This window comes from Cryptomeria japonica, chromosome 11 (assembly GCF_030272615.1).
Source record: "Cryptomeria japonica chromosome 11, Sugi_1.0, whole genome shotgun sequence".
Lineage (NCBI taxonomy): Eukaryota > Viridiplantae > Streptophyta > Pinopsida > Cupressales > Cupressaceae > Cryptomeria > Cryptomeria japonica.
This window is the reverse complement of record NC_081415.1, coordinates 237,505,802-237,516,318: the sequence shown is the minus strand read 5'-3', so window position 1 is coordinate 237,516,318 and position 10,517 is coordinate 237,505,802. Positions and strand designations below refer to the sequence as shown.

Genomic DNA, 10,517 nt, shown 5'->3' with positions numbered 1-10,517 from the left:
GAGTCCTTATTATTTTTAAATCACCAAATCAAATGAATCACCATTGATTGTTGCTTTAATATTCAAAACTAAGAGAACATGTATTTTCTATATGATGTTATAATGAATGTAATGGGGGGGCTTTAAATACTAGCACATATAGCATCTAATTTCACAAAATGTGTGTTTAGTTGGCTCAAGACAAGAATATGACTGTGCTAGTTGGCCAAAACTAAATTTAGCATTCTAGAAACTAAAAGGTTGAGTTTGCACTTGTTTGGTCAACTCTACTGTCATAGAAATGGCCCTAGATAATAAAATGGTTAGATCCAAGTAACTAGTGACTATATGAAGGTAGGTGCATATGTGAATGTATATAAAATACAAATATGAGGTAAATGCAAGAGTATATGATTATGAAAATAATGAGGGCTTAATGCATAGAGATATATGTAGAGATAGATGGAATAAAGACTAAGGAAATAAGCTCAAATTCATATAAAATCGTAATTTCGATCATGCATACATATATCAAAACATTTCCTCAAAATATATATAAAACTAAATAAAAGATAATGTAGAATATAAATTCGACATTTATAAGAAAAAAAAACTTTATCATATATTTCAATAATAACCAAAATACTTTTTAGTACAAATAACTTCAAATATAATGCTATAACAGTAATTAACAAAGTATAAGCATCGAATAATTTAAACGTAGTAATTCTCTAAGAAGAACTTCCATAACCTTAGATTCCTTTTTGTTGTCCTCTTGTCCACCGAAACATTATTGACCATGCCATAATCAATAATATTTAAATTTTCTCTGAAAAGAACTTATTTCTGTATCCTTAACGTTTTCACAGATTCCTTCTGTCCTCTTATCCATATGTTTGAAACAATGACAAAATGCGAAGAGTAAATCCTGCTGTGTCTTGTATTCTTCTGAATATTTGTTTTTATGGGTTTGACTAAAAATCCATAGTAATGAATCCAAGCTATCACGAGGTAGTCCGTGAAGAATAAACAATGAAATAAAGACTAGTTTTCTAAACTTGACCCAAGCTGTTCAGACCTACAAGAAGTATCTGCTAAGCCTATAAATCTCATCCATTATCCTCACGGACATCATCCCAAAACAAGAAGAGTTAGGAGAAGAAACCATAGAGATAAGAAAAGATGGTGGCAGGAAGTTTCAGTGTTGAAATAGACTCTTCAGTGGAAGCAAAGAGACTGTGGAATGGAATGGTGAAGGATGGCCATAATCTGATTCCAAAGCTAGCGCCCCAGCTCTTCGAAGGAGTCACATTTGTGAAAGGCAATGGAGGCGTCGGCACCATCCGTCTAATCAAATAAATTTACTGCTGGTATGTATTTTGACTTAAACAACACATTCTAAACTTACGCCTTCTAAATATCTCCTACTTAAAAATTTATTTTATATTTCAACTAATATGTATCTAAGCTTGAAATTGTGGATGCAGTTAACACTGATTTCAGCTATGTGAAGGAGAGGATAGATGAAATTGATGAGGAGAATTTGGTTTACAGTTTCAGCCAAGTGGAGGGAGGAGTTGTGGGCACCAAATTGGCCTCAGTGACCTACCAAGTGAAGTTCAGCCCTAAAGCAGATGGTGGAACTCTTGTGATTTATATATGCAACTATGACAGCCTGCCTGGTGTTGCCCATGATGAGGCCAAAATTGAGGAGATCAAGGAAAAAAGCACTGAACTCTTCAAGTTGATTGAGGCATATCTCATTGCCAATCCCACTTCATATTGTTAAGGGTTTTAACTAAGTCGGAGCTTCTGCTCTCATGTGTGTGTTTTTCTTTAAAGTCGTTCAACTGTGTGCATCAAGTCTCAAGTTTGCAATGATAAAAAATAGTGTAAATCACACCTCTGTATTGGATACCTTTTGGCAGCTTAGTCATAGAGATATTCATGGTTATATAATCTAAATGTTTCTTGGTAATCAGCTTGTAGTCTTATGATAAGAATTTTATAGCGGTGATTAATGGTTTAAAAAGTTGTTTGAAAAGTTGTTCAAATTATAATTTGAGAAGTAGTTTGTTTTATAATTGTTTAAAAAGTACAATGATACATTGTACTATCATAAATAAAAAAAGAAAAGAATTTTTTTTAAAATTTTAGTCAAAATTAAGAAGATGTTCATTAATGATTATTTGTGGATAAATAAAAATTTATTGATAAAATTTCTATTACCATTCATATGCAATTACAAAAAATTATAAAGCTAAAAGATATGGATTTCTATTTTCTAAGCTAATATTCTAGCATGTAATTGAATAATAAATCCCAAAGCCCCTATAAGATGGTTTCTTAAAATAAACATAAAAAGATTAAAAAATATATATCTTAAGTTAAAGAATTCAAGTTAAGAACTTGGATCATTAGATTGGTTAGAATTTTTGTAACAATTTGATTTTTTTGAGTTCTATTGGATTTTTTATTTTTTTTTGCTTTCTCTTATTCTTGGTAATGACTCTTGGGGTAGAGAGAGGGGATAAATCCCCCTCTCATTGTTTTTGAGACACTCTTATTCGATCTGGATCTAAATTGTCAATTTGTGAAAAAGAAATTGATGTTGCAATTATTTTTTATATATATACAAAAATAGAAACTAGGGTCTCAAGCTCTTAATAACATAGTAAATCAAACCAAACAATTTAAAATAGCACAAAACAACACTAAAGTAGCACTAACCACTAAACCAACTATAGAATATTTCTTTTGCAATAGAGCCCAAACCATGGAGGTTGATTGAACCCTCTTAATATTTTGATATAAACTTGAGTTTGGCAAACCCGTGATTATGCATCTCTATTGTTAGCTTTAATTCCAACATTGAATTTTTATTTCTTATTTTTACTTGGTTCTTAAACCTTTTTCACATATCTCTTCTTCTTCTTGTGAAGTTTAGACTATAAAATAATTGTGCTTGTGGTTGACCATCTCAACATATCCTTACTAAGGTTAACAATATAAGAAGTAGCTTCCTCAATTTTATTAACTTTATTCTTCATAATTTACACAAAATTTCATTTTAAGTTCTCTATATATATTTAGTATCATAGTTGGTACAAGAAATTCCCTCAACATTCTCAACAAGGTCATCATCTAAAATATTATTATTCTCAATATTAACATTAATATTATACTGAAACACCTAGGCTCCCTCTTCACTAGACTAAGAATGTTCAAAATATTCTACACTAGGATGCATCGTCTCTTTTTTCATAAAGGCACTTATATGTCAAAAATAGGGGAACTTGGATATGAAATGTGATCTTTCAGTTGATAATGAGGGACAAAATCCTTATAAGAGAAAATATCCTCGATAACCATTTGGTTAGTTGACCATTTAAAAATATTCCTTGCTAAACTTGCTTCAATATTCTAACAAATATTTAGTTGAAATCCTCAAGGATTAAGGACCATACTCAAATTTGCCATCTACATCTTGACTTATGTAACCAACACAAAATTTATTCCCAGATCCATTCTACTTCCCAAATTTTCCAAAAAAAAATCAATTGTAGAATTAACATAAGCATTTATACATATTTTATTACTAGTCCTTTTACTATTAGAATTCCTATTGTTAGCTTATAGGGTGAAAGCTACATCTATGGTCACATTTGTAGTATTCACTTTTATTTTGATATTTTAAAATTTACTAAAATCATTTTTGTGGGGTTTACAAATAGCAATATTAGAAATCCTCTTTGTAGTACAAGGGTTTTCCTCAAGTCATTACCCTTAATTTAAAAAAAGGTTATTAATATCTTCTTCAATTTGGGTTTTTGGATTGAAGGGCCGCATGATAATATCTTTAAAATTAACCTTGTCATTATATATATAGAAAACATACATTTCATGAGGGATAGGGGAGAAATGGGATTAAATTAACATTAAGGAAATATTATGGGAATTGAATAAAACCTTTTTCATAGGGATCTCCAAGGAAGAGATTAGGAAAGTTGAACAAATTAAGGTTCCTAAGGCACAACCAAGAATTTAAGTAATATGGTATGCATGCACAAAAGTATATCCTCCTTCATTTAATCATAGATTAACACTGACCTTATTCCATGAAAGCTTCTCTCACTTAAACCCATTTAAAAATTTAGTCAATTTCTCCTTCCCTTCTGAAAAAGAGAATTAAATCCTTATCCCTGTTGCACCCTAAATGTTTGACCTTTCTACCTTCATAGCTAATGCATTTAGCTGATTTTATCATATCTTCTATGAAAGTAAACATAATTTCTCCTAAAACTAAATTTCACTCCCTTCAAGACTTCAAAAATTAGTAAGATAGAAACAATTAATGTCCTTTCATAGCCTAAAAATAAGGTGTAATTCCTCCTCTTTAAAAATGTTCCAAATATTTTTCCTTTTTTCATAACTCAACATAAGAGGAGGGCTATTTGAAAACTCTATATTGCTACCCATAATTATAGGAACCAAATTCTAACTCTAGACTCCAAATGTAACCAATCCTTTTATGAAATAACAAATAAAATTTGATGGGTTATGTTTCTAATAAAGGTAAATAATAATATGAGAAATGTAACATTATCATAAAATGATAAAGAACCCTTTAATAGCACTAATACCATGTACCTTCAAGCCTAAAGTAATAATGATTTCTATTCCCTTGTCCACATGTCTCACTTGAAATGAATGACATGGCATTATCATCCCTTTGTACATTTTATATGAAGATATATCAATTTATATAATTTATTTATTCACAATTATAGTAAAGATATAAAAGATCATTCCTATACCCATTAAATAATAAAATCGTACATCATAAACGTGTCAATTATCCATATGTTTAGGGCCTATTTAACTACATGCCAGAATAAAATAAACATAATATGAGTTAGTGATAGTTTATTGGGGTTATATGTTATGCTAGTTCTAAGACTTTGTTTTGTCTTGTAGCATTGCCTATGAAAGAGATAAAACAATTTTTAAGACCCTTATAAGAATTACAAACCTAATCCTTGTGGAGATAAAAGTGTAGAAGATTGGGTTTAATCTTGCCCCATTGGATTTCTCTTGTCCTTGGTTCAATCATAAAGTTGTCATCTTACATAGATTGAATTGATCCCTATGTCTATATGTGTCATCCCTTATAGTTGTAGGGATCAAGAACAAGAACCAACATAAAGTAAATTACCTTTTACTTAAGAAATGCCCTACAACAACCATAGAGATGGAGGATGTGGCTCATATTTATTACATCAATACAATTAGAAGCTTGAGGTATGCTATGTTATGTACTAGAATAAACATTTTCCAAGTAGGATTCTTGAGTAATTTAATGGATAAGCTTGGATGAGATCATTGTGATATATAACATATATAGTTAATAAGGTCTTTAGGTATTTGTAGGTTAATTTTGAGTACTCTATTTTTATTTTTATTCTACAAAGAACCAACATATAATGGATATTTATGGATTCATTGATTTTGATTAGGTATTTAAAGTTTTTGATAATAGAAAGCTTACTAATGGATATGTGATAGTTTATTTCGTGTTACTATCAATTATATGAGTAAGGAATAGCATGTGGTTTATTTTTCCATTATAAAGGATGAGTAGATGGTAGATACTCATTCTTGTAAGGGATTAATTTGGCTTTATATTTTGTGTTTAAATGTGGGGCTAAGTTAGGGAGCTATTAAAGTTATTTGTGATAGTTAGAGTGACACATATATGGTAAAGAACCAAACCCTTCATGTGAGGACAATGCATATATATTTTGACCACCATTTTTTCTAACATGGTAGATTATAAAAGGATGGTGCTAGATAAATTTGATACTCTTTAGAATTTTACAAATTTATTCCTCAAACTTGGCTAGCACAGAGACATCTAGGTGCTGTGTTGAGTCTATGGGACTCACAAACCCTGGCAGTTATATTTTATTGATGGAGTTCCCCTCTTCTCTTTTGAGAGATATTTGTGAAGCAGTACAATATTCAAATATGTATCTCAAACTTTCAATATAATGGTTTAAAATTTATTAATTATTTTATCCTCACGTGGAGAAGAGGGCATTCCACTTTGAGGTGGTACTCTTTGTCATGTATCTTTAATATTTATAATGTTTGTAATAATTTTCAAGACCATCTAAGCTCATCACATGTGTGTAAAAGCATATTGTAATATTATAAGATGGAAGTTACTTATGATTGATTATATGGTTTGTAATACCATGATTATAGGATATTTGTGTATTTTTCATGTTGACAAACACTATTAGACTCTATAATGAAAGTAATAAATCATCTTTGAATGTGTATCAATATTCCAAAATAAGGCAACCAAATTGATCAGTACACGTGACATGTTCTATATCATGTTATAACAATTGTAAGAGAATGTTCCATGTTTTATCTTGGAAGACCATGACCAACATGGTTGTTAAGATTTAAGTCAAATATGATGTTGTTTTTGGTTCAGAATTTTGGCACATAATCTTGAAAAGATACACTTGGTTTATGGTTTTATATTTTCCTATTTATTAAGCTAGAGATGGAGGTTTTATAGTAATTTTCTGAAGTACTACTATGGTACCAAAATGTTCTAGACCTCTTAGTGGTGGTACTCCTCTAAAGACTTATACTTTACAAGTGTATTGCAGTTGTTTCAATTACTCAATAATATATTGAATTGTTATGGAGGTGTAGAATTTTTCTCCCAAAAGGGTTTTCCCCCATAAATCAATTAGTAATGATAAATGGTTTTTGTGTTTATTTATTTGTAACTATATTCATGAACAATTTAATTGTTGCACATACCTTCTCTCATAGATTTAATATAGGAAGAATATTCCACATCTATCCTTCCTTTCAATTATGGGATTAGTAATGTTGCTAAATGTGGCAATGATAAAGGATGGATATATGGTAGAGCTATGGGTAGAATTTGACGCACTAGTCACAAAATAGATAAAGTAAGATTTTTGCAAATCATTTTTTAGGTTTTTAATCCATATGAATTTTTAATGAACATCTTATGAAACATAGTTACTAATTATTTAAGACCTATTTTTTTCTTAGGCAAACTATCAAATTCAATAGAAATTTTTTGATTATACAGATGAGTATCATGATCATACTCCTCATTGTTCTTATTAATAGTATTTGAATAGAATTAATTCTCATTGGGTTGAACCATGTTATGGTTTAGATGAGTACTACTTCACAAAGAAATATTAGGATCTTGAGTAGCTCATAGCATGAGAAATATATAAGAAAATAAAACTCAAAACCACACTTTTAGATTTGAAAACATAAAATATTGTAGATAATTAGATCTAAAAGTAAAGACATAATATAACGGCTAAGGGTCGATATAAAAGATATCAATTAATAAAGCCAAAATTTTATAATAGAAAGAGAGGTGTAGCAATATAAAACAATTGAAACAAAAGGACACAAAAAAGGTTTTTAATCTGTAAATTAATATGTAAATATAAATAAATAAAATAAAAATAAAAGTATAGATCTAGGCAGTCCTAATATGATAGGAAAACCATATAAGAATATTTGGTCATGTTTACAATAAATGTAAAGGAAAATGTGCTTTCCATAGGGTTAGTTAGGTCTATTAAGTAAATACAATTAATTTAGCATTGAATCAACCTATATTAACTAATTAGAGTTGGGATTGATAATCTACCATAACTATAACAGGGAAGTAATTGCTATGGACAGAAGTTCTTAGCTAAGTTATGGTGAGAGAATGGATTACCCTTAGAAGAAATTTTGGAATATGCTCTATATTTTATGTCTTAATGTATAACCTACTTTCTAAAAGAATGCTTTACATTCAATGTTCACTGAATTCTCTGTCTAGGATCAAAGCCAATTATTTGGAATAGATATTTGATTATGAATTTATCCTATGTCTCAAGACATGACCTTCATTCACCCCATAGGTATATGTCTAGTTTTCTCTTTTGGCCAGTATAAAGACTAGTGGTGTTTACAAATACCTTGGAAGGCTTGTTGTTTTGCCACAAGCAGATAAATTATCCTAACTCAAATCATAGAAATGTGTATTAAGATTCAACGACAACAACCAAAGGCATCAGATTGAATATGTAGTGTCCTTACTATTTTTAAATCGTCAAATCAAATGAGTCACAATTGGTTGTCATTCTAATGTTATAAATTGAGAGAACATATATTTTTCATATGATATTATAATAAATGTAATGGGTGCCTTTAAATAGTAGCACATAATATCATATTTCACAAATTGTAGGTTGGTTGGCCAAATTTAAATTTAGAAATTTAGAAACTAAAGCATTGAGTTTGCACATTAGAGTCAACACTATTATAATAGAAATGACCCTAGGTAGTAAAATGGTTAGATCCAAGTGACTAGTGACTATATGAAGGTAGGTACATATGTGAATGTTATAAAATGCAAACATAAGGTAAATGCAAAGGATTATATGAATATGAGGAAAAGGTAAAGGCTAAATGCAGAAGTATATATGTATATATGAATAAAATGAAGACTAAAAAAAATCATAATATTGATCATGCATACAATTATATATCGAAACATTTCCTCAAAATTAATACAAAACTAAATAGTATAAATATTTTTATTTCCACAAATTTTTTATCATATATATAAATAATAACGAGGACATTTTTAAGTTTTAGAATAAAATGCAAATAACTTCAAATAGGAAAGTTGTGTAATGCTCTAGAGTATTTAATTTGTGAGCATCGAATAATTAAAACGTATTAATTCTTCGCTTCCAGAACCTTATATTCTTTTTGTTGTCCTCTTATTCACCGAAACATCATTGACCATGCCGTGATCAATAATATTTAAAATTTTCTCTGAAAAAGAACTTGTTTCTGTAACTTTGACTTTTCACCGGATTCCTTTTGTCCTTTTTTCATGTCATAATAAAAAATATTTAAAATAATGACAAAAGGCCGAGAATAAACCTGCTCTGAGTGTGTTTTGTTTTTTTCTGAATGTTCACATTGGTGTTTCAGATCTACAGCAAGAATCTGCTAAGTCTATAAATCTCATCCATTTCTCCTCACACAGATCACCACACAACAAGAAGAGTTAGGAGAAGAAAATATAGAGAGAAGAAAAGATGGTGGCAGGAAGTTTCAGTGTGGAAATAGAGTCTTCAATGGAGGCAAAGACACTGTGGAATGGAATGGTGAAGGATGGCCATAATTTGATTCGAAAGTAAGCGCTTCAGTTCTTTGAAGGAGTGACATTTGTTGAAGGCAATGGAAGCGTCGGCACTATTCGTCTAATTAAGTTTACTATTAATACGTATTTTAACTTAAACAACACACTCTAAACTTGCACTTTATAGATATCTCTTACTCAAGATATGTATCTAAGCTTGAAATTGTGGATGCAGTTAACACTGATTTCAGCTATGTGAAGGAGAGGATAGATGAAATTGATGAGGAGAATTCGGTTTACAGTTTCAGCCAGGTGGAGGGAGGAGTTGTGGGCACCAAATTGGCCTCAGTGACATACCAAGTGAAATTCAGCCCTAAAGCAGATGGTGGAACTCTGGTGATTTATACATGCAACTATGACAGCCTGCCTGGTGTTGCCCATGATGACGCCAAAATTGAGGAGATCAAGGGCAAAAGTACTGAACTCTTCAAGTTGATTGAGGCATATCTCATTGCCAATCCCACTTCATATTGTTAACGGTTTTAACTGAGTTGTTGCTTCAGCTATCATGTGTGTTTTTCACAATTCAATTGTGTGTATCAAGTCTCAAGTTTGCAGTGATAAAATAAAGTGTCATTGAAACCTCAGTATTGGATACCTCTTGGCAGCTTTGTCATAGAGCTATTTATGGTTATAAAATATAATTATTTCTTAATAATCAACTTGTAGTCTTATGATAATAATTTTATAGTAGTGATTAATGGTTTTAAAAGTTGTTGGTTTTATGATTGTTTAAAAACTATAATGACGCATTTCACTATCGTAAAGATAAAAAAGAGAAGATTTAGCTCCATGATTATAAATCCCAAAGGCCCCTCATAAGACAGTTTCTTTAAAGAAAAACACTCTCTCACACACACAAAGTTTAGAATTCAAGATAAAAACTTGGATCATTAGAACGGTTTGAATTTTTGTAACAAATTGATGTTTTGATCATTACTAATTTTTTTATTTAATTTCATTTGTTTCTCTTATTCATAGTAATGGTTCTTGACAGAGGGAAGGGAGCAACCTCCCTCTCATTCTTTTTTAGATACTCTTGTTGGACCTAGATCTAAATTATCAATTTGTAAAAAAAAACCGATATTGCAATTACTATTTATATATATTCAAAACCAGAAACTAGGGTCTCAAGTCCTTAATAACATTGCAAATCAAATCAAATCAAAATGCTATGGAAGTAGCCCAACAATTCAAAAGCACAAAACTACGCCAAAGTAGCACTTTAATTTCTAAACCCTTTCTTAAACTTACAGAA

At 30.2% G+C, this 10,517-nt stretch overlaps 2 protein-coding genes across 2 annotated transcripts; both read left to right on the top strand.

Moving 5' to 3' along the window:
* The first annotated feature begins 875 nt into the window (after window positions 1-875).
* Window positions 876-2,017, top strand: LOC131063932 (major strawberry allergen Fra a 1-2). The gene is given in 3 exon segments (XM_057997905.2): window positions 876-1,337; window positions 1,339-1,349; window positions 1,467-2,017. Coding segments are annotated over 3 exon segments (489 nt in total). The 5' UTR covers window positions 876-1,161; the 3' UTR covers window positions 1,769-2,017.
* Window positions 2,018-9,155: 7,138 nt separating this feature from the next.
* Window positions 9,156-9,736, top strand: LOC131063938 (major strawberry allergen Fra a 1-2-like). Its single transcript, XM_057997911.2, has 2 exons — window positions 9,156-9,253; window positions 9,403-9,736. Exons 1-2 carry the CDS (start codon window positions 9,156-9,158, stop codon window positions 9,734-9,736), a joined length of 432 nt encoding a protein of 143 aa, XP_057853894.2.
* The last annotated feature ends 781 nt before the right edge of the window (window positions 9,737-10,517 follow it).